A 25,354-nucleotide genomic window follows, 5' to 3' on the forward strand; every position below is an offset into this window, starting at 1 on the left:
AAACAATAGTACGCAAGTATAAACACCATGGGACCACGCAGCCGTCATACCGCTCACGAAGGAGACTGTGTCCTAGAGATTAATATAATATACTTTGGTGCGAAAAGTGCAAATCAATCCCAGAACAACAGCAAAGGACCTTGTGATGATGCTGGAGGAAACAGGTACAAAAGTATCTATATCCACAGTAAAACGAGTCCTATATCGACATAACCTGAAAGGCCTCTCAGCAAGGAAGAAGCCACTGCTCCAAAACCACCATAAAAAAAGCCAGACTACGGTTTGTAACTGCACATGCCGACAAAGATCGTACTTTTTGGAGAAATGTCCTCTGGTATTGACGAAACAACAATAGAACTGTTTGACCATAATGACCATCATTATGTTTGGAGGAAAAAGGGGGAGGCTTGCAAGCCGAAGAACACCATCCCAACCGTGAAGCACGGGGGTGGCAGCATCATGTTGTGGGGGTGCTTTGCTGCAGGAGGGACTGGTGCACTTCACAAAATAGATGACATCATGAGGAGGGAAAATTATGTGGATATATTGAAGCAACATCTCAAGACATCCGTCAGGAAGTTAAAGCTTGGTCGCAAATGGGTCTTTCAAATGGACAATGACCCCAAGCATACTTCCAAAGTTGTTTCAAAATGGCTTAAGGACAACAAAGTCAAGGTATTGGAGTGGCCATCACAAAGCCCTGACCTCAATCCCATAGACAATTTGTGGGCAGAACTGAAAAAGCATTTGCGAGCAAGGAGGCCTACAAACCTGACTCAGTTACACCAGCTCTGTCAGGAGGAATGGGCCAAAATTCACCCAACTTATTGTGGGAAGCTTGTGGAAGGCTACCCGAAACGTTTGACCCAAGTTAAACAATTTAAAGGCAATGCTACTAAATACTAATTGAGTGTATTTAAACTTCTGACCCACTGGGAATGTGATGAAATAAATAATTCTCTCTACTATTATTCTGGCATTTCACATTCTTAAAATAAAGTGGTGATCCTAACTGACCTAAAACAGGGACTTTTTTACTAGGATTAAATGTCAGGAATTGTGAAAAACTGAGTTTAAATGTATTTGGCTAAGGTGTATGTAAACTTCCGACTTCAACTGTAGATTCGCAACCATACAGTATACAGTACATCCAATCCTAACCATATAGTATACTGCTATAAAGTACATACATTTGTCATCAATACAGTAGTAAATATAGCAAAAATGTCAGTGTAACAGACAAGACAGAACATTGGGACTGGCTACACCTCACACTCCATACTATACCATCAGACGCGACCTCTGCACTGGGGATGAGAGATGTTCTGGCTGGGCATTAAAAGGGATATGTTGTGACCCCCTTCCCTCCCTGGCAGTCCAACCTATGGTCACCCACCAGTGCTTTCTATGGGATGAGAGGAGGCCCGGATACCAGAGAACCAAATGTGACACACAGCAGGGAGGAACTGCAATAAGGCTGAGGGATTTAGACTATATCCCAATCCCCTATTGCATAATAGTGCACTGCTTTCGATCAGATCCAAGTAGTACACTCTACAGTATAGGGAATAGTGTGACATTTAGGACGAAGGTTAGCTATGGTGGTGGTAGCAGGGAAATCAGTTCAACTGAGGCTGAGTGGTGTTGGATGGGTGGGGTCATGAGGAACAAGGCTAGAAATGTTGCTGTGTATGGAAGTATTATACTCTTGACATACTGGGAGTTCTACTGTACTGTTGGCATTCTACAGCATAGCTTTGATGACGGTGGAAAGTGTGGTGGGAGTATGGGTGTAATCACTAGATACATGTCAATCTTGAAGATGACAACACAGACAATGTTTCCCATCAATCTTCACCTTCAGACAAACCTCGTGGATAAGCTGGCTGGGGAAAATAATAAATACTCCTAAATGCAAAGAGGCAGAAGGACGGGCAGACGCACGCAAACCTATACACCCAGCTTTTAAAATATTAAGTATGTGATTTGGAAATAGGCTTGGGCTGAAAGGCTGCACTGTTCTGTTGCAGAGGGATGGTGATGCAACGGGGTAAGAGGAGAAAAACACATTCAAAATGCAAAGCAGCTTTAACCCCGGAGGTTCCCCCCTCCCCCTTACGTCCCTCCTTCCACTGCACCCATGCCCATCCGTCTCGACCCCCCCCCCCCCCCCCTCACTCCCAAATGCAGCCCCTCCCCCACCCGTCACCCTGGTGCTGCCATTCGAGCTATCGGAATAAGTCGCCCCCTTTCAATAAGAAGTTGACAGCTGTAGAAAATGGCTGCTTTCAGTCTGGTCGCTTCTGCCTGAAATCTCATTACATTACGCCGCGGCTGTTTGCCCTTGAAGGCTTCAAAAAAAACAATTTTGGGTTAGTGGATGCTAGGCTGGGAGAGCTGAGTATATACCACATCACCAGGGAAACCAGGCAGAGACAGACATGACCAAGCTTCTCTATCCTGACCACCGTCAGCATCCAGAGAGTCCCTCTACTAGTGGTCTACTACAACCTGGAGGAGCTGAGGGCCTCTACTAGTGGCCTACTACAACCTGGAGGAGCTGAGGGCCTCTACTAGTGGCCTACTACAACCTGGAGGAGCTGAGGGCCTCTACTAGTGGCCTACTACAACCTGGAGGAGCTGAGGTCCTCTACTAGTGGCCTACTACAACCTGGAGGAGCTGAGGGCCTCTACTAGTGGCCTACTACAACCTGGAGAAGCTGAGGGCCTCTACTAGTGGCCTACTACAACCTGGAGGAGCTGAGGGCCTCTGCTAGTGGCCTACTACAACCTGGAGGAGCTGAGGGCCTCTACTAGTGGCCTACTACAACATGGAGAAGCGGAGGGCCTCTACTAGTGGCCTACTACAACATGGAGGAGCTGAGGGCCTCTACTAGTGGCCTACTACAACATGGAGGAGCTGAGGGCCTCTACTAGTGGCCTACTACAACCTGGAGGAGCTGAGGGCCTCTACTAGTGGCCTACTACAACCTGGAGGAGCTGAGGGCCTCTGCTAGTGGCCTACTACAACCTGGAGGAGCTGAGGGCCTCTACTAGTGGCCTACTACAACCTGGAGGAGCTGAGGGCCTCTGCTAGTGGCCTACTACAACCTGGAGGAGCTGAGGGCCTCTACTAGTGGCCTACTACAACATGGAGAAGCGGAGGACCTCTACTAGTGGCCTACTACAACATGGAGGAGCTGAGGGCCTCTACTAGTGGCCTACTACAACATGGAGGAGCAGAGGGCCTCTACTAGTGGCCTACTACAACATGGAGGAGCTGAGGGCCTCTACTAGTGGCCTACTACAACCTGGCGGAGCTGAGGGCCTCTACTAGTGGCCTACTACAATATGGAGGAGCTGAGGGCCTCTACTAGTGGCCTACTACAACCTGGAGGAGCTGAGGGCCTCTACTAGTGGCCTACTACAACATGGAGGAGCTGAGGGCCTCTGCTAGTGGCCTACTACAACCTGGAGGAGCTGAGGTCCTCTACTAGTGGCCTACTACAACCTGGAGGAGCTGAGGGCCTCTGCTAGTGGCCTACTACAACCTGGAGGAGCTGAGGGCCTCTACTAGTGGCCTACTACAACCTGGAGGAGCTGAGGGCCTCTACTCGTGGCCTACTACAACCTGGAGGAGCTGAGGGCCTCTACTAGTGGCCTACTACAACCTGGAGGAGCTGAGGGCCTCTGCTGGTGGTCTGGCCTGATTTCAGCTCCAGGGTCTTAGCAGGGACTCTGTGAGGCAGTCAGAGTTGGACAGGAAAGGCCATGCTATGTTTCACCTAGTGGGGGAGAGGGAACCTATTTCAGCAGCATAACTCTGCGGCCAATGTGATTCTAAACAGGCGGAGTACAGCACCGCTAGATAAGGTGGACAGTGTGATTCTAAACAGGCGGAGTACAGCACCGCTAGATAAGGTGGACAGTGTGATTCTAAACAGGCGGAGTACAGCACCGCTAGATAAGGTGGACAGTGTGATTCTAAACAGGCGGAGTACAGCACCGCTAGATAAGGTGGACAGTGTGATTCTAAACAGGCGGAGTACAGCACCGCTAGATAAGGTGGACAGTGTGATTCTAAACAGGCGGAGTACAGCACCGCTAGATAAGGTGGACAGTGTGAGATGACCATACAGCAGCAGCCCTTCACAATCAGAGCCCCAGATAAAACCAGAAATAAAAAACAGACACAAACACGCACAAAAACACACAAAGGAGGAGAAAATAGGAAAAAGCCTGGAGCATCAAGTGCCTTTTTAACAGTCTTAAACCCACAGAGCGTCTCGACACCAGGCAAACAGAGGGGAGTGATTGGTCCAAACAAAAGCAGAGCAAAGAGAGAAGCATATGGCTGGGAGCGCACCCACTAAAACAAACACACACACACACACACACACACACACACACACACATGCACACACACACACAGGCAAACATACAACCCTCCAAGATAGCGCAACCCCCACCATAACCCCCTCTATAACCCACTATATAAGGCATTGGAAGCAAGCGCAATAAACTGCAGTCCACAGAATGACAAATCTACACACGGTACATGCTACGACCGCAATTTCCTAACCACAGTGCCAAAAACTCCAACCCCTGACCACTCTCCAATTAGCCTCAATTAGCAGTGGCTTGAATGAAAGAGAAACAGAGGGCTCCACCTAGAGGGAAAGTCAGGTCATTGGAAAATGAATCCTCACCATAACAAAACCAAGCTACAATTGCAAAATGCAATTAGGAAAAGGGATTACTTTCTAATGGTGATTTCTAACTCGGTTAATAAGGGGATGTATACATAATGACCCTGCAAGAGAAATTATATGGTATTTAACTAATGGATTATCAAGGAGTAGTCCTTCAGGAGACATCTACGTACACTAAATCATATTTTCGTTAAAGCACTATATCTATCATGAGGTTTGAACCTGCTATCATTAGGTGTAGTAGTCCCAATATATCCTACACACACACACACATGGGGGAGTGGGTTGTGTGGAGGGTCGGTCTGCTCTTTATGCATAGTCTATGACAGACATATTGTATTCCTCTGGTGTGCGTGTGTATAGTATATATATGTATGTGTGTGTGTGTGTGTGTGTGTGTGTGTGTGTGTGTGTGTGTGTGTGTGTGTGTGTGTGTGTGTGTGTGTGTGTGTGTGTGTGTGTGTGTGTGTGTGTGTGTGTGTGTGTGTGTGTGTGTGTGTGTGTGTGAAGATGGCCTACGCTGAGTTGGCCAGGTGTGCCAGGCAGGTGTGCAGACCTGTGTGTAGACCTGTGTGTGTGTGAAGTCAGCAGTGTGGTGAACAGCCTCCGTAGTCTAGTCATCTGACCATGGCCATAGGCCTTCAGTACTGATGCTTTACTGCTCTGGTCCACACAGCACAGCAGTGTGAGGCAGGCTCTGCCTTGCCTGGTGGAGGAAAGGCAATCTGTGTACCCATCCCCCCACACACTATCAAATAATACCCTTAACCATTCAACCCCCTCCTCCTCTCCCCCTCCATCACTCTTCCTCCTCCCCCCTCCATCTCTCTTCCACCCCCCCTCTCTTTCTCAGTACCCAGAGAAATGATTTATCTTTTTCGTTTTTTTCCCCCTCTACAGATGTGACTGCCTTTTCTTGGTCTCTCAGTACTCTCAGTAGATTTCTGTGCAGATGAAGACTAGGAGATGTAAAGCTATAGGCCTGGTGTAGTGAGGAGAACAGCCCAGAACTGAACAGCACAGAGACCAAACCCAGCCACTGCCTCACACGCCCAACCAGACCCTGAAAATGAGGGCAGACATGTACACACTCTAGAAAATACATACATAGCTGTATTATCAAACCAGGTGAGGGCAAAGAAATGTAATGCGTGGTACAGGAAAGATAATAATTCCATCCAAACATAATCTATTATAGCTTGTACAGTGAGGGAAAAAAATATTTGATCCCCTGCTGATTTTGTACGTTTGCCCATTGACAAAGAAATGATCAGTCTATAATTTTAATGGTAGGTTTATTTGAACAGTGAGAGACAGAATAACAACAAAAAAATCCAGAAAAACGCATGTCAAAAATGTTATAAATTGATTTGCATTTTAATGAGGGAAATAAGTATTTGACCTCCTCTCAATCAAAAAGATTTCTGGCTCCCAGGTGTCTTTTATACAGGTAACGAGCTGAGATTAGGAGCACATTCTTAAAGGGAGTGCTCCTAATCTCAGTTTGTTACCTGTATAAAAGACACCTGTCCACAGAAGCAATCAATCAATCAGATTCCAAACTCTCCACCATGGCCAAGACCAAAGAGCTCTCCAAGGATGTCAGGGACAAGATTGTCGACCTACACAAGGCTGGAATTGGCTGCAAGACCATCGCCAAGCAGCTTGGTGAGACGGTGACAACAGTTGGTGCGATTATTCGCAAATGGAAGAAACACAAAATAACTGTCAATCTCCCTCGGCCTGGGGCTCCTTGCAAGATCTCACCTCGTGGAGTTGCATTGATCATGAGAACGGTGAGGAATCAACCCAGAACTAAACAGGAGGATCTTGTCAATGATCTCAAGGCAGCTGGGACCATAGTCACCAAGAAAACAATTGGTAACACACTACGCCGTGAAGGACTGAAATCCTGCAGCGCCCGCAAGGTCCCCCTGCTCAAGAAAGCACATATACATGCCCGTCTGAAGTTTGCCAATGAACATCTGAATGATTCAGAGGACAACTAGGTGAAAGTGTTGTGGTCAGATGAGACCAAAATGGAGCTCTTTGGCATCAACTCAACTCGCCGTGTTTGGAGGAGGAGGAATGCTGCCTATGACCCCAAGAACACCATCCCCACCGTCAAACATGGAGGTGGAAACATTATGCTTTAGGGGTGTTTTTCTGCTAAGGGGACAGGACAACTTCACCGCATCAAAGGGACAATGGACGGGGCCATGTACCGTCAAATCTTGGGTGAGAACCTCCTTCCCTCAGCCAGGGCATTGAAAATGGGTCGTGGATGGGTATTCCAGTATGACAATGACCCAAAACACACGGCCAAGGCAACAAAGGAGTGGCTCAAGAAGAAGCACATTAAGGTCCTGGAGTGGCCTAGCCAGTCTCCAGACCTTAATCCCATAGAAAATCTGTGGAGGGAGCTGAAGGTTCGAGTTGCCAAATGTCAGCCTCGAAACCTTAATGACTTGGAGAAGATCTGCAAAGAGGAGTGGGAAAAAATCCCTCATGAGATGTGTGCAAACCTGGTGGCCAACTACAAGAAACGCCTGACCTCTGTGATTGCCAACAAGGGTTTTGCCACCAAGTACTAAGTCATGTTTTGCAGAGGGGTCAAATACTTATTTCCCTCATTAAAATGCAAATCAATTTATAACATTTTTGACATGCGTTTTTCTGGATTCTTTTGTAGTTATTCTATCTCTCACTGTTGAAATAAACCTACCATTAAAATTATAGACTGATCATTTCTTTGTCAGTGGGCAAACGTACAAAATCAGCAGGGGATCAAATACTTTTTTCCCTCACTGTATGTATTGCATTCACCCAAACTCCCCAACATTTTTATTTTTTTAAATTTTACACTCTCCAACTGTTGACAGTGAACATACATTGTGCATAATAAAGAACCGTACACAGACAAGTACACCAACTTCTTGTCACTTTGGGAGACGGCTTTGACATAGCATGGAACATACGTGTTTTCATGGCTAGGATGCCCGTCAGTAACTAGGCTGTGATGACAGGGGTGTGTATGTGTGTTTGTGTGGGTGTTCGTGTGGTAGTGCGTGCAGGCCTGTGTGTGTGTGTGTATGTAGGCATGTGTGTGTGTGTGTGTATGTGTGTGAGAGTGTGTGTGTGTGTGTGTGCGTCTCTGTCTGTCTGTCTGTCTGTCTGTCTGTCTGTCTGTCTGTCTGTCTGTCTGTCTGTCTGTCTGTCTGTCTGTCTGTCTGTCTGTCTGTCTGTCTGTCTGTCTGTCTGTGTGTGTGTGTGTGTGTGTGTGTGTGTGTGTGTGTGTGTGTGTGGTGTGTGTGTGTGTGTGTGTGTGTGTGTGTGTGTGCGTGTGTGCGTGTGTGTGTGTGTGTGTGTGTGTACAGTAAAGTGTGGCAGCTAGCATCTGCCAGTCTAACAGCTGGAACACATTGGGCTGTTGAGGGGGCTGTGGCGTTGTTCACCAGGAGTGGTCATACACACACACACACACACACACACACACACACACACACACACACACACACACACACACACACACACACACACACACACACACACACACACACACACACACACACACAGTGTTGATGTTGAGCTGATGCTGACACATCAACAGACAGCAACACAGACAGCTGCACCACTGTAGGACTATCGACCAGCTCATCTGTTAATGTACCATGTCCCTGAGACAAATACAGCTTGGCATAGAGTGTGTGTAGAGCTGGCAATCCCCAGGGACCTCACAATACAATATTATCACCATACTTAGGTGCCGATACCATATGCATTGCGATTCTCACGATTCTATATATACTGCGATTCGATACTGTGATTTTATTGCGATTTGATGTTCCAAACATATTGCTCACATGTCTGCTGCAGAGGGACAAGAGCGAGCCTTAAGAAAATGAGTTTTGATCAGTCATAGAAATAAAAGCGCTGAAATTGGCTCCCTATTTATAAAGAAGATGGAGAACAAGCTATGAAGGAAAAATACTGGAGTTTTGGTGCAGGTACAGCCAACTAACGCAAAAAAATGATTGTGAAATGTAACTGTATCCATTTTTTACCCCATCACTATGTGGTGTGTGTGTGTGTGTGTGTGTGTGTGTGTGTGTGTGTGTGTGTGTGTGTGTGTGTGTGTGTGTGTGTGTGTGTATATGTCTGCGTGTGTGTGTGCGCGTGTGCGGGTGTATGTGAATGAAGTGGAGAGAGAGTGCATCTGTACAGTAGGTGTCTCTATGTATCTATAGGCCTGTGTTACGTATGTTTGCATTCATCTAAACTCAACTGCGTTTATTTTCAGCCAACTTAACATGTGTAAATATTTGTATGAACATAACAAGATTCAACAACTGAGACATAAACTGAACAAGTTCCACAGACATGTGACTAACAGAAATGGAATGATGTGTCCCTGAACAAAGGGGGGGTCAAAATCAAAAGTAACAGTCAGTATCTGGTATGGCCACCAGCTGCATTAAGTACTGCAGTGCATCTCCTCCTCATGAACTGCACCAGATTTGCCAGTTCTTGCTGTGAGATGTTACCCCACTCTTCCACCAAGGCACCTGCAAGTTACCAGACATTTCTGGGGGGGAATGGCCCTAGCCCCCACCCTCCGGTCCCAGATGTGCTCAATGGGATTGAGATCCGGGCTCTTCGCTGGCCATGGCAGAACACTGACATTCCTGTCTTACAGGAAATCACGCACAGAACGAGCAGTATGGCTGGTGGCATTGTCATGCTGGAGGGTCATGTCAGGATGAGCCTGCAGGAAGGGTACCACATGAGGGAGGAGGTAGTCTTCCCTGTAACGCACAGCGTTGAGATTGCCTGCAATGACAACAAGCTCGGTCCGATGATGCTGTGACATACCGCCCCAGACCATGACGGACCCTCCACCTCCAAATCGATCCCGCTCCAGAGTACAGACCTCGGTGTAACGCTCATTCCTTCAACGATAAATGTGAATCCGACCATCACCCCTGGTGAGACAAAACCACTTTTTGCCAGTCCTGTCTGGTCCAGCGATGGTGGATTTGTGCCCATAGGCGACGTTGTCGCCGGTGATGTCTGGTGAGGATCTGCCTTACAACAGGCCTACAAGCCCTCAGTCCAGCCTCTCTCAGCCTATTGCGGACAGTCTGAGCACTGATGAAGGGATTATGCGATCCTGGTGTAACTCAGGCAGTTGTTGTTGCCATCCTGTACCTGTCCCGCAGGTGTGATGTTCAGATGTACCGATCCTGTGCAGGTGTTGATACACGTGGTCTGCCACTGCGAGGACGATCAGCTGTCCGCCCTGTCTCCCTGTAGCACTGTCTTAGGCGTCTCACAGTACGGACATTGCAATTTATTGCCCTGGCCACATCTGCAGTCCTCATGCCTCCTTGCAGCATGCCTAAGGCACATTCACACAGATGAGGAGGGACCTTGGGCATCTTTCTTTTGGTGTTTTTCAGAGTCAGTACAAAGGTCTCTTTAGTGTCCTACGTTTTCATAACTGTGACCTTAATTGCCTACCGTCTGTAAGCTGTTAGTGTCTTAACAACCGTTCCACAGGTGCATGTTCATTAATTGTTTATTGAACAAGCATGGGAAACAGTGTTTAACCTTTACGATGAAGATCTGTGAAGATATTTGGATTTTTACAAATTGTCTTTGAAAGACAGGGTCATGAAAAAGGGGTGTTTCTTTTTTTGCTGAGTTTACATTACATTTTACATTTTAGTAATTTAGCAGACACTCTTATCCAGAGTGACTTACAGTAGTGAATGCATACTTTTTTTTTCTTCCCCCCCCATACTGGTCCCCCGTGGGAATCGAACCCACAACCCTGGCGTTGCAAACACCATGCTCTACCAACTGAGCCACACGGGACTTTACATGTTACTGTAAATACTTTGTTGCCATGTTACAGGCCTCTGGTTTTGCATAAAGTGTCATATGTCCGTGTGTCTGCCTATGTGACTGTATTCTACAGGACAGTGTTTCCCAACTTCAGTCCTCCAGTACCCACAACAGTACACATTTTTATTGTAGCCCTGAACCAGCACACATGATTCAACTTGTCAACTAATCATCCAGACCTCGGTGAGTTGAATCAAGTTAGTTTGTCTGGGGCCACAACAAAAATATGTGTTGTTGGGGGTAGCTAAGGAATGGAGATGGGAACACTGCTATACATGGGTGTAGCTGATACTATGAGTCTGTTTATGCACAATACCTATTCCTCGTGTGTGTGGCTGGAGCTTGTACATACATATACACTGCCATTCAAAAGTTTGGGTTCACTTAGAAATGTCCTTTTGTTTAAAAGAAAAGCACATTTTTTGTCCATTAAAACATCAAATTGATCAGAAATACAATGTAGACATTGTTAATGTTGTAAATGACTATTGTAGCTGGAAATGGCTGATTTTTAATGGAATATCTACATAGGCGTACAGAGGCCCATTATCAGCTGTTACGATTGTGTGTAGAGAAGGACCATGGTGCAGCGTGGTAGGCGAACATTTTACTTTTATTTAAAATGAACACCGACAAAACAACAAAATACGAAACGAACGTAAAGTTCTGCAGGCTACACAGCAACTATACACAAACCAGATCCCACAAACTAAGGTGGGAAAAAGGCTGCCTAAGTATGATCCCCAATCAGAGACAACGATAGACAGCTGCCTCTGATTGGGAACCATACCCGGCCAACAAAGAAATAGAAAACATAGATTGCCCACCCTAGTCACACCCTGACCTAACCAAGTAGAGAATAAAAGGGATCTCTAAGGTCAGGGCGTGACAGTAGCCCCCCCCCCCCAAAGGTGCGGACTCCGGCCGCAAAACCTGACTCTATAGGGGAGGGTCCGGGTGGGCATCTAGCCTCAGTGGCGGCTCCGGTGCGGGACGTAGACCCCGCTCCGCTCGCGGATCCGCCATCTTCGGTGGCAACTCTGGTGCGGGGATCGTCGCCGGAAGCTCTGGACCGTGGATCGTCGCCGGAGGAACCGGACCGTGGATCGTCGCTGGAAACTCCGGACCGTGGGTCGTCGCCGGAGACTCCGGACCGTGGGTCGTCGCAGAAGGCTCCGGACTGGAAACCCCCGCTGGAGGCTCTGGACCGCAGACCGTCGCTGGAGCCTCTGGACCGCCGACCATCGCTGGAGCCTCTGGACCGCAGACCGTCGCTGGAGCCTCTGGACCGCAGACCGTCGCTGGAGCCTCTGGACCGCCGACCATCGCTGGAGCCTCTGGACCGCAGACCATCGCTGGAGCCTCTGGACCGCAGACCGTCGCTGGAGCCTCTGGACCGCAGCCCGTCGCTGGAGCCTCTGGACCGCAGACCGTCGCTGGAGCCTCTGGACTATGGATCGTCACAGGAGGCTCCGGGCCATGGATCGTCACAGGAGGCTCCGGGCCATGGACCGTGGAGGCGCACTGGAGGTCTGGAGCGTAGAGCTGGCACAACCCGTCCTGGCTGGATGCTCACTTTAGCCTGGCAAGTGTGGGGCGCGGGCACAGGACGCACTGGGCTGTGAAGGCGCACTGGCGACACAGTGCATAGAGCCGGCGCAGGATATCCTGAACCGAGGAGGCGCACTGGAGACCAGGCGTGCTGAGCCGACACCACCCGTCCTGGACAGATGCCCATTTTCACACGGCAAGTGCGGGGAGCTGGCACAGAATGCACCGGGCTGTGGATGTGCACTGGAAACACCGTGCGTATCACCGCAAAACAAGGTGCCTGACCGGTCACACGCTCCCCACGGTGAGTACGGGGAGTTGGCTCTGGCTCCGCCAACCACCCCGTGTGCCCCCCAAAAACATTTTGGGGGGCACACGTGGTCGCGAACCCCGGTGTCGTTGTTGTTGCTCCCTCGCTGCTTCCATCTGCTCCCATGGAAGGCGATCTTTTCCAGACAGGATTTCCTCCCAACTCCAGGATCCCTTACCGTCCAAGATATCCTCCCATGTCCAGGATGTCTGCTCCTCCTGGCCACGCTGCTTGGTCCATTTGTGGTGGGATCTTCTGTTACGCTCGTCGTAAAGATTGGACCAAGGTGCAGCGTGGTAGGCGAACATTTTACTTTTATTTAAAATGAACACCAACAAAATACAAAACGAACGTAAAGTTCTGCAGGCTACACAGCAACTACACAAAAACAAGATCCCACAAACTAAGATGGGAAAAAGGCTGCCTAAGTATGATCCCCAATCAGAGACAACGATAGACAGCTGCCTCTGATTGGGAACCATACTCGGCCAACAAAGAAATAGAAAACATAGATTGCCCACCCTAGTCACACCCTGACCTAACCAAGTAGAGAATAAAAGGGATCTCTAAGGTCAGTGCGTGACATCAGCAATCATCACTCCTGTGTTTCAACGACACGTTGTGTTAGCTAATCCAAGTTGATCATTTTAAAAGGCTAATTGATCATTAGAAAACCCTTTTGCAATTATTTTAGCACTAGTTGAGTATCTGGAGCATCAGCATTTGTGGGTTCGATTACAGGCTCAAAATGGCCAGAAACAAAGAACTTTCTTTTGAAACTTGTCAGTCTATTCTTGTTCTGAGAAGTGCAGGCTATTCCATGCGAGAAATTGCCAAGAAACTGAAGATCTCGTACAACGCTGTGTACTACTCCCTTCACAGAACAGCGCAAACTGCCTCTAACCGGAATAGAAAGAGGAGTGGGAGGCCCCAGTGCACAACTGAGCTTCATTAAATAGTACCTGAAAAACACCAGTCTCAACGTCCACAGTGAAGAGGCGACTCCGGGAGGCTGGCCTTCTAGGCAGAATTGCAAAGAAAAAGCCATATCTCAATAAAAAGAAAAGATTAAGATGGGGAAAAGAACACAGACACTGGACAAAGTAACTCTGCCTAGAAGGCCAGCATCCCGGAGTCGCTTCTTCACTGTTGACATTGAGACTGGTGTTTTGAGGGTACTATTTAATGAAGCTGCCAGTTGCGGACTTGTGAGGCATCTGTTTCTAAAACTAGACACTCTAATGTACTTGTCCTCTTGCTCAGTTGTACACCGGGGCCTCCCACTCCTCTTTCTATTCTGGTTAGAGGCAGTTTGCGCTGTTCTGTGAAGGGAGTAGTACACAGCGTTGTACGAGAACTTCAGTTTCTTGGCAATTTCTCGCATGGAATAGCCTTCATTTCTCAGAACAAGAATAGACTGACAAGTTTCAAAAGAAAGTTTGTCAGTTGTGCTAATATAATTGCAAAATGTTTTTCTAATGATCTATTAGCCTTTTAAAATTATAAACTTGGATTAGCTAACAACGTGCCATTGGAATACAGGAGTGATGGTTGCCGATAATGGGCCTCTGTACGCCTATGTAGATATTCCATTACAAATCAGCCGTTTCCAGCTACAATAGTAATTTACAACATTAACAATGTCTACACTGTATTTCTGATCAATGTTATATTCTTTTAATGGACAAGAAATTTGCTTTTCTTTCAAAAACAAGTAAGTTTCTAAGTGATCCCCAAACTTTTGAACGGTAGTGTATGCGTTTGTATATTCTGTGTATGTGTTCTGAGTGTGCATTTCGGGCAGTACATCAGCGCATGGCAGTCCAACTGGAGTGGCTGAACACTGGTCCTTCAGGTAAGAGTATTGACTCTGCACTTTTGCTGTTATTACGTGGATGGATCCTTCCTCCCTTCGCTCTCTCTCTCCCTCTTTCTCTCTAACGTTATTAACTTGCTGCACGAGGAAATACTCATTTGCTTTACATGACTCCACCCACCAATTTCTAGCAGAAATCCATACCATTGGCCCGAGACAATGGAACTAAAGGAATTTCCTTCCGAGGGAATAGTGTACTTCAGAATTGGATTACTGCAGAATGTATAGAATTGTGTGTATGTTTGTGTGTGTGTGTGTCTGTGTGTTTGTGTTTGTGTCTGTGTGTGCGCACGCGCGCGCGCGTGTCTATGTGTGCATGTGTTTGTGCACATGGCACGTGTGTCTGCCAGAGAATAGGATTGTAGTAATGTCCAGAGAGTGGGATTAGAGGAATGTTTCGGGAGAGGACGAGCAGGAATATTTGGAGATTATTATAGATTATTACAGAGTAGGACTGTTAAGGATGCCGGTTGAAGTAGATTGTTATGCCATGTGGATGTACACAACACTCGCTTTACCACTGACTCAAAACCGTATGTGACATTATTTCTTCCAATGGGTTTTCTTTCCCTGTGATGTATAATGAATGCGAGCTGGGACCTTCTGTCTGTGCCATGCAACTGTGCAATGCAATTCAAGCATGTTTATTGCTGCAGCCTATTCTGTGCAGTCAGTTGCATTGCATGCACTGCACCAAGCCCATCTTCTGTCAGCGGACCTTGCATCACCCTGTTCGTTCTATCCCTACCTGCCATTGTCACAGTCACAGGCAATAACATTAAAAGCAAAGGTACCATGTTTATAACCCCAAAGCATTTTATGCACACAAAACAAAAGCTGCCCATAGGCATCCATCCAAATACATGTATGTTTGGAATTACGTCCTCACTCTCCTCTCTTCTTCATTCAACCCTTTCATTACCCTCATTATTACACGTCTGTCTTCCTTTCAGTCAGTCTGAATCAGATTCTTTAAGGGGCTCTTCTGAATGTTCCCAGTCACACAGCTAGAGCCATGTCCCGACCATCCCCCACAGTCGTATGCCCTATCCAAATGGCCCTACTACTCCAACACCAGTCAAACTATGTTGGAACACATGGCTGATGAATCATAGCCCCCTCATTGCTGTGCATGCATACCAGGCCTACTTCCTGTGTCTTTCTTGCACATCCGATGGAGGTTTCCTAAGTGAATTATTCGAATAGCCTACTTGGCCACTACTGTAAAGGGCTGTTGTAGTTCCTATTCTCCCTGTCCTGAACTACAACTCGAGACTACAGCTGGCGACCATATTGGATCCCAAAGCACAGGGAAGTGACTGACAGTCGGTTAGGTAGCAATGGAGAAATAGGTCATAGAGCTAAAAATACTTATGTGTCTCTCTCTCATCTTCCCATGAAGACAAAGAGAAGAAGGTCTATGTGGAAAAAAAGGGGGAATGATGGCAATAAACCAGAAAAGAAATGCCCTCACGAAAAGACAGCGAGAGAGAGAGGAGAGAGCGAGCTAGAGAGAGGATGCTCAGGCTTCAATGAACTCGGTAGGCCTGGCTGTTCGTTTAAACAGTGCCTGAACACAGAATTATGTGGAATTAATATCCCTCAGATCAGTCAGGCACGGCAGAATAACTATCACAACAGTCAGTCAGCCTATGGCCTCTTCCTCCAAGTAGAGTGACAGAAGGAAAGGATGGGGGAAAGAAGGAAAAAGGTAGTCAGTGGAGGAAGAGAGAAAGAGTTCAAAACCAAGAGACATGATAAGGGCAAGGGGTAGGGGTAGGTTTGAGGGTGGATGGAAGGATAATTAACAGAGAGAGAGAGACCCCTAAAGATCTGAGAATTTAGTTGTGAGTCAGGGATGGCAATATGAGGGCAGCAGGGGGTGGGTGAGCTAGAGAGAGAGAGAGAGAAAAGGAGTAGCAGAGAGATTAAAGGAGGACTAGTGGAGAAGTTAGGGGAATGCCCAGTAGAGTGATGGTTCTCTGAGGACTTGCCTCCACACACTGAACTCTTTGAACCTCTGAGATGCATGGGACAACAGTTGAGTGGTGAGCTCCGATTACTCCAAATCAGTAGGCTAGATAACATTATATAAGCAGCGGGAGCAGTGGTAGAGGATATTAAGTAGACTAGACCCTTACTGAGAAACATTCAAGTCAGTATTAATAAGTTCATAGTCCACTGATGGCTCCTATCCTATGCAATTCCCTTTGTTCCCTGCATTCGTAATTTCCATGCAAATAAGTCAAACGAATCTCCTTGACATGGCCTTGCAAAGGCCTCTGGGAGCATCTATGTCCCCACTTGTTCCCAGTAATTGAGGAACCAGAGACGAGGCGGACAGCAGAAAGGCCAGAAAGGAACAAAAAGGGTTGCTAAATCCCAATGAATAACTGATAGATGACAACATGGGTGGTAGGCTACTGCTGGTTGGCCTAAACAGTTTGTGACTGTGTATTATATCTGCTTTCAGAACAAGATGAAACTGGGCATCTTAAAATGTATATAAAAACAGCAACACAAAAGCAACAAATTCATATAAAAACGTTCTAGCTACTCTACTAGAACAACGGGGTAGCCTAAACAGAGAATATTATAATGAGAAAATGAGCGGCATAGGTGATGCCTCCAGCGCCACCGTTCACCTCACAGGTCTCTGTGCTGTACACGATCACTTATCGGTAGGCAATAGGCTGATTTAATGACATTTTAAGAGGTGCAGTTTTGCCTTACTAAAACTAACACGCGATTTGCCATTTTATTTATGCATACTTTAGGCTAGTTGGCCATATCCTATGGCAACAAATAGCCTAACTTGTGTTCGTTTCCCCAATAAGTAGAATGCCATCACTGCCGCGCATCGACTGAGTCAAATAAATTGTGTTATAGACAAATACATTAATTAAAGCAGTTCACTGTTTCTTATAATAGGCTATTCGTATACTTAGGGTAGTTCGTTATGAATTACATGAAATGTCGCCTGTCTGGTTTTCAGATAGCGCTGACAGCACAGCATCGCAACTACATTCCCGCTCAGGTAACATCCGATGTGTTCCGTGCTACAGTAAGCTACCACGTTCTTTGTTAGACAGGCTGCAAATGCTTCAATTTAACCTAAGAACACTCCAAAAATACATTTTCGAGAGTCGAGTTATTATGTTTTCCATTATTTCTAATCGAAAGGGTCTCTCAGGTGCATTTTACCAAGCTGACAGACGCACAGCAACCTTTTGGACACGAGCCCAGGCTGCATTCTGCACGTTGAAATGTTCTTGTGTAAATTCTGCACAAAGGAATCGAATGGAAACTTGATGGAATGTTCAACGCGACTGGCAGAGATAACACTAGTCTAATAAAAGCAACCAGTCCCGGCACATAAGTTAACCATTTTATATGATGCAAGGCTGCACAATATTTTATCAGGTGTCGGAGCGAAGATGCGCTGCCTGTAAACACTGCTGCCATTATAATCGAAAGCACGTAGGCTATTTTTCCAAGAGGTCTGTCTACAAGAAAAGGATATCCAAAAGGTATTAGGTTTCAGCCGTCGCAGGCTCCCACGGGCTTGGTTTTGCCTACCACAATAATGTGAACAGGTATCAAGCACAAACTTTTCAAAAAACCGCTGCCACTCGCTATTATTCGCTATTATTAGGGAGTCTGTTTGATAGAAAACCGCTACCCGATCTGCCATGCAAGTTGGCTGCGATCTTGTCTATTGACTAAGGATACCGGGTAATAGATTGTACCTCAACATTCCACCATAGCGTCCTCATGAAATTGATGGCTCAGTGTAATTGTTTCTAGGCATGCATAGGCAGCTCTGCATTTTGGAACATAACCGGCAAAAAATGAAGCTGTTTGAAATATACCTTTCCATCGCTACTACATTACCATTGGAATATATGTAGCTTGCTATATGCTTGCGATGTAGCCTATAGGCTGGATACTTATTTACTATGCATAACATTGTCAACGATTACCTAGGCTACATGGACTGACAGCATCCACAAATGTATCCCTAAAAATGTAAAAGATAAAATGTATGCACTTACGATTTCAGGGGGTTCTGTACCACTGTGGCCATTTTGATATAGTATGATAGATACAATGTAACACTGCAGATCCCCGTATTGCACATGTAATATACCAGCAATTTCAATTTCATTCATTCTCTGGGGCTGCGGCTGGGGCTGCCAGCCAATAGGAGCGGGAACGTTCAGTGACAGATCTGGGGAAATGTAGTTTTTGCACATGTCAATATGTAACACGCTGAGAGTCAATGCACTACAACTACCAGTATGTATCGCGGTCAACTGTATAACGGTCCCGCCTTGGACTTCTATGGGTAAGCCAAACCGTCTACTGTAATGTCAAGGTTGGTGTGCTACTGGACTGTCAGTCTGTAGGTGCCATTCCAACTGATGCATTGTTTGCTTGTCTTGCAGATATAGAAATATATTTTAAGGGCGAGGCTGTACGCGCACCATCTCTCAGTGAGGATGCTACAAAGAGTAACATTAGTGGAAATCTTCACTCCCCAAATGTTCCAAGAATTTGAATCCAAGATCATTTTGAGATGTACTTTTTGGATGACTTTCGAATACACTAAAGGGTCCTTTACTTCATCTTGTTAGATTTAATTTAGACAAAGAGGGGGGGGGGGGGGGGTTCTGGAAGAGGGATAACTAAGATGTGTTGATAGGCCAATTGATAATGATATAATCTATTCTAGGTGAGCCGATGCTGAAGAGGTTGAATAATTTATCATTTTGGGGGACAGTGGAGTAGGGAGGATAATTGATTATTTTAGGAGTTGCCTCTTCATCTGTTGAACCAAGACAGTGGGCACAGCAGTGATGGAATTTCTCTCCATGTCATTTTAGTAGCAGTGGTGCCACTGAAGCCACTCTATAAATGTCTGCTCACAAATATTTAATGAACATTAGCAAGCTCATTCTATGGAAGGATTATTCCAATAAAATATACCCAGGCAGAAAATGTTCAGAATTTACTGTGGAGTGCATGTCATACCAAGCAAAAGTGCAGTAACTGCACATTTGGTCAAAAATCTGTTACTGATATTTTTGAGACATTCAATACATGCTTTATCATGTGGACAAATATCCTGCCTGTCACGTCCTGACCATAGTAAGATGTTATTTTCTATGGTAGAGTAGGTCAGGGCGTGACAGGGGGTGTTTTTCTATGTTTTGTATTTCTATGTTCATGTTCTAGTTTTGTATTTCTATGTTGGTTTTGTTTGGGATGATCTCCAATTAGAGGCAGCTGGTCCTCGTTGGCTCTAATTGGAGATCATACTTAAGTAGTTTTTTTTTTTTTTCTTCTCAGTTGGGTTTGTGGGAGATTAATTTTGAGTAGTGTATGTTTCACCTCTGCGTCAAGGTTTGTTGTTTTGTTTATTCAGTTTATTTATGTATTGCATAGTTTCACAGAGTAAATAAAATGTGGAATGACACACACGCTGCACTTTGGTCTGCTGTGTTGTGTTATGTTTGCAGTAACTGCAAAAAAAAAGTTTGTGAAACCAAGGAAAAAAGCAGCAACAGCCATCACTCACATCAGTTATCGCCTTTTACCTTGGTTTTACCGATCTTTGGGCTGCAGTGTCTATGGTTTAACTTGGTATTATTGATTGTTCTTTGCTGATACAAGTATCAAACTACACTACATTACCAAAAGTATGTGGACACCTGCTTGTCGAACATCTCATTCCAAAATCATGACCATTAATATGGAGTTGGTCCCTCCTTTGCTGCTATAACAGCCTCCACTCTTATGGGAAGGCTTTCCACTAGATGTTGGAACATTGCTGTGATGACTTGCTTCCATTCAGCCACAAGAACATAAGTGAGGTCAGGCACTGATGTTGGGCGATTAGGCCTGGCTCAGTCGGCATTCCAATTCATCCCAAATGTGTTCGATGGGGTTGAGGTCAGGGCTCTGTGCATGCTAGTCAAGTTTTTCCACACCGATTTAGACAAACCATTTCTGTACCTCGCTTTGTGCATTGGGGCATTGTCATGCTGAAACAGGAAAGGGCCGTCCACAAACTGTTGCCACAAAGTTGGAAGCACAGAATCGTCCAGAATGTATGAATGTATGCTGTAGCGTTAAGATTTCCCTTCACTGGAACTAATGGGCCTAGCCCCGAACCATGAAAGACAACCCCAGACCATTATTCCTTCCCAAACTTTACTGTTGGAACTATGCATTGGGGCAGGTAGCATTCTCCTGGCCTCCGCCAAACCCAGATTCATCCGTCGGACTGCCAGATGGTGAAGCGGACTATCAGAGAACGCGTTTCCACTGCTCCAGAGTCCAATGGCAGTGAGCTTTACACCACTCCAGGTAACGTTTGGCTTTGCACATGGGTGATCTTAGGCTTGTGTGCGGCTGCTTTTTATTTTATGAAGCTCCCGACGAACAGTTCTTGTGCTGGATGTTGCTTCCAGAGGCAGTTTGGTACTCGGTAGTGAGTATGGCAACTGAGGACAGACGATTTTTACACGCTTCAGCACATGGTGGTCACGTTCTGTGAGCTTGTGTGGCCTACCACTTCCCAGCTGAGCCGTTGTTGCTCCTAGACGTTTCCACTTCACAATAACAGTATTTACAGTTGACCGGGGCAGCTCTATGCAGGGCAGAAACTTGTCAGCAACAGGTGTGGCTGAATTAGCCGAATCCACTAATTTGAAGGGGTGTCCACATACTTTTGTATATATAGTGTATATGAAACTGACAGCCACGTACAAATAAATCTATGAACACAAGTTTGTGTTAAAAAAAACTGTCATGGAAGCATATTCAAGTGGGTGTACCAAGCAAGAAGGCAGTAACTGCCGTTTTGGCTCAAAGGTCAGGGTTAATATGAATAAAAAATTACAGAAGATAACAGATGCCTACAACTTATTTGGCTGGACAATAAAAAATTTGCCCTCAGTTCTACTCAATTAGCAGTAACTGTTCTCTTGCTTGGTAGGGCATTGTCTGGAAACCCGATGTTGAATTGCATTGAATTTTAGGTCAGGCAAAAATGAATGTTTGAATCAGGAAAGTTTCCTCTCACGACCTCAACAAGCCAGAATGTTTAATAAAATTATATTTTAATGTACTTTACCGTTTGTTTGTGCGGTTGGTCCTTTAGGAGGTAGGATTGTGAGACCATATATTCACAGGAAAGTATAGTTACATCAACTTTTCAAATCACTGGTAGTTTGTTCAGATTTCTATCACCTAAAACATGCGCACAAGATAAAAATACATGCACGAGATGCATGCATACAGTGCATTTGGAAAGTATTCAGATACCTTGACTTTTTCCACATTTTGCCTTATTCTAAAATTGTGTCATGTCTACTCCTGCTCCCTCCGTCCGGCGCTCGACATCGCCGGTTTACTAACCACCAGTCCTGGCAACCCACATTTGTGCACCTGGCAACCATTGGTTCTGATTTCATGTCCAGACACTTCTCTAGCTTTGTAACTCTTTATGTTCATTATTATTAAACTCACCATCTGCACCTGCTTCCTGACTTCCTGCGTCTTCATTACAGAATACTGCCCAAGTAATTCTGGAAGTAGCAGATGATAAAACCATCTTCCAGACGGTCGAGGAACAGGGTCATCTACTCCACCAAGACCAGCTGGCTCTACTGGGTACGACCATGAAGGAGGTCCTTCGCGTTCTCCACCACCTCGATACCACCAGCTAGCCTCTCCATACCTCTGACGGAGGGCCTCCTACCATGGGTGGTCACAGTGAGCCAGTCCCCCAGCATACCCAGCCGTCCTCCCAGGTCAGCGATGCCCGACTGTCCCTTCCGGAGAAGTATGACGGCACTCAATCAAAATGCCATGGCTTCCTACTCCAGTGCTCCCTCTATTTTGCCTATCAGACAGGAGACCCCTACACGAGAGGTCCAAGGTTGCCACGGTCATTTCCTGTTGACTGGACGGGCATTGGAGTGGGCTACGACCGTCTGGGAGAGGAGGAGCTGGGTTCCTACGAGAGGTTCATTCATGGCTCTGTTCAGGTCGGTCTTCAACCATCCTCCAGAGGGCAGAGAGGGAGGCAAACGACTTTTCTAACCCCAGCAGGGTGCCCAGACCGCTGCGGAGTACGCCCTCACCTTTCGGGCTGTGGCAGCCTCCAGCAGATGGAATAAGCCGTCGCTCCTCACTCTATTCCGCAGTGGACTGCGCGAAGAGGTCCAAATGGAGTTGGCATGTCAGGATGACAACATATCCTTGGACGCTCTCATCGCGATGACCATCCGTTTGGATAACCTTCTTCGGAGCATCAGCGTGCACCTCGTCACTCACCTCCCTCCTTTGGCTGATCTGAGGCAGAGCCTGAACCCATGGAGGTATGACTCTGTGGCAGAGCGGCATCGCCGGAGACAGCTGGGGCTGTGTCCAGTGGTGTCCGGTGCGTCCCAACCCGGGGTCCACTAGAGCAGAGGGGCGGCTCCGTGACATTCCGTCTCCCAGGGTAGGCGTAAATATTCCATTATCGTCGTTTCCCGCCAAACCCTTTCTCCCATTTCACTGGCTGGCTGTCCCTCAAGAATTGCCTCTACAGCTATAGTGGACTCTGGTTCCACAGGGAACTTTATCAACCAGGCCCTAGCCTCCTTCCTGAACTTAACCTCAAACCCGCTCTCCTCTCCTTTTCCTGTCCAAGCCCTGGATATGCGACCATTGGGATCCGGCACAATTACTCATGTCACAGCACCACTCACCCTCACCATGGGACCCAAGCACCAGGAAAGCCTTCCTTTCTTCATCACTGCACCTGTACACAAAGACACCCATGTATCACCTTCACCATCCAATCCCCCTCCGATAAATACTGGTGGCCCACTATGTCTACTCATGTTCGATATGTACTCAATCCAAATCTCCCCGGCACGCTCCAGCAGGTAAATTACTTCCCGTGCCTCAGTGGCCTTGGTCACATCTGTCCATAGACTTTGTAATGGATCTCCCCCTTTCTGATGGTTTTACCACTATTCTGATTGTTGTTGACAGATTCTCCAAATCCTGTCGCTTTATCCCTCTCTCTGGTCTACCTACCACTCTCCAGGTCGCAGAGGCACTATTCCAGCAGGTCTTCCGGCACTATGGCCTTCCGGAGGACATCGTTTCTGACCATGGTCCACAATTTACATTACGGTTCTGGAAAGCCTTTATGGAGAAGCTGGGGGCCACTGTCAGCCTCACACCCGGGTACCGGCCTCAGTCTAATGGGCAGGTGGAGAGGACCAACCAGGAGCTGCGGAGGTCCTAAAGAGTCACTGCCAGTGACGGGGAGTGGGCCCGGTTCCTTCCCTGGGCAGAATATGCCCAGAACTCACTTCATAACTCCTCCACCGGGCTGACTCCCTTCCACTGCGTCCTGGGAAATCAGCCGGCCCTGGCTCCGTAGACTCCGAGACAGAAGGATCAGGCGTACCGCCGCCCACATGAAGCTCCAGTGTTCCATCCTGGTGATCACATATGGCTCTCCACCAGGAACTTCCGGAAGATGAGCCCCCGGTTTGTGGGACCCTTCAAGGTCCTCCGGAGGGTCAATAAGGTAACCTATCGTTTAGAACTCCCCACCAACTACCGGATCTCACCCTCCTTTTATGTTTCCCTCCTCAGGCCGGTGGTTCCTGATCCCCTGGTTGATGCCATCCCCAGCGATTGTGTCGAGGCACAGATCTGGGGAAGGGTACCAAAACATTTCTGCAGCATTGAAGGTCCCCAAGAACACAGTGGCCTCCATCATTCTTAAATGGAAGAAGTTTGGAACCACCAAGACACTTCCTAGAGCAGGCTGCCCGGCTAAACTGAGCAATCCAGGGAGAAGGGCCTTGGTCAGGGAGGTGACCAAGAACCCGATGGTCACTCTGACAGAGCTACAGAGTTCCTCTGTGGAGATGGGAGAACCTTCCAGAAGGACAACCATCTCTGCAGCACTCCACCAATCAGGCCTTTATGGTAGAGTGGCCAGACGGAAACCACTTCTCAGTAAAAGGCACATGACAGCCCACTTGGAATTTGCCAAAAAGCACCTAAAGGACTCTCAGACCATGAGAAACAAGATTCTCTGGTCTGATGAAACCAATATTGAACTCTTTGGCCTGAATGCCAAGCGTCACATCTGGAGGAAACCTGGCACCATCCCTACGGTGAAAAATTGTGGTGGCAGCATCATGCTGTGGGGATGTTTATCAGCGGAAGGGACTGGGAGACTTGTCAGGATCAAGGGAAAGATGAACGGAGTAAAGTACAGAGCGATCCTTGATGAAAACAGAAAACAGTTGTAAGTCGCTCTGGATAAGAGCGCTCTGGCCTTCCCTGTAGCTCAGTTGGTAGAGCATGGTGTTTGCAACACCAGGGTTGTGGGTTCGATTCCCACGGGGGGCCAGCACAGAAAAAAAAAAAAAAACATGTATGAAATGTATGCATTCACTACTGTAAGTCGCTCTGGATAAGAGCGTCTGCTAAATGACTCAAATGTAATGCAAATGTAAATGTAAGAGCGTCTGCTAAATGACGTAAATGTAAAACCTGCTCCGTAGCATGTAGACGACATGTGTTTGAGATTCTCACCTTTCCATAGAGGGGTCATAATAGTTAGTGGTTATAACACTTCCGACGCTACTGATGTTTTCGTGAGAAGACCGATTTTCCAGAAGTCTCATGGTCTGACAAAGCTATTTCACCTTTCACCGCAGATGCGGAAGGCTGACATCGGCGGATGCAGTAAATTGAACCTCAGGCCATGCAAAAAACATATCTCTAGATGTGTTATTTTTTATTATGCTAATTGGACTCTAGGCGGTCCAGCATCTAATTGTGTGCTCTCTACCCTTTCGTTCAGTGGTTTTCACTAATTATGCAGTGTTCATTGAGTTCGTGCCACTGTGCATATTCACCACAAGATGGTGCTGCTGCTGAGTATACGACAGAACACTTCTCACGTAA

At 46.8% G+C, this 25,354-nt stretch overlaps 1 protein-coding gene across 1 annotated transcript in view; it reads right to left on the minus strand.

Moving 5' to 3' along the window:
• Positions 1-18,524, minus strand: part of dpf1 (double PHD fingers 1) — a 46,301-nt gene extending 27,777 nt beyond the window's left edge. Inside the window, exon 1 of the mRNA XM_014213966.3 lies at positions 18,412-18,524. Coding sequence (XP_014069441.2) covers positions 18,412-18,524 — 113 coding nt within the window. The remainder of the gene's footprint in view (positions 1-18,411) is intronic.
• Positions 18,525-25,354: the final 6,830 nt, after the last annotated feature.

This window comes from Salmo salar, chromosome 09 (genome assembly GCF_965601325.2).
Source record: "Salmo salar chromosome 09, fSalSal1, whole genome shotgun sequence".
Classification (NCBI taxonomy): domain Eukaryota; kingdom Metazoa; phylum Chordata; class Actinopteri; order Salmoniformes; family Salmonidae; genus Salmo; species Salmo salar.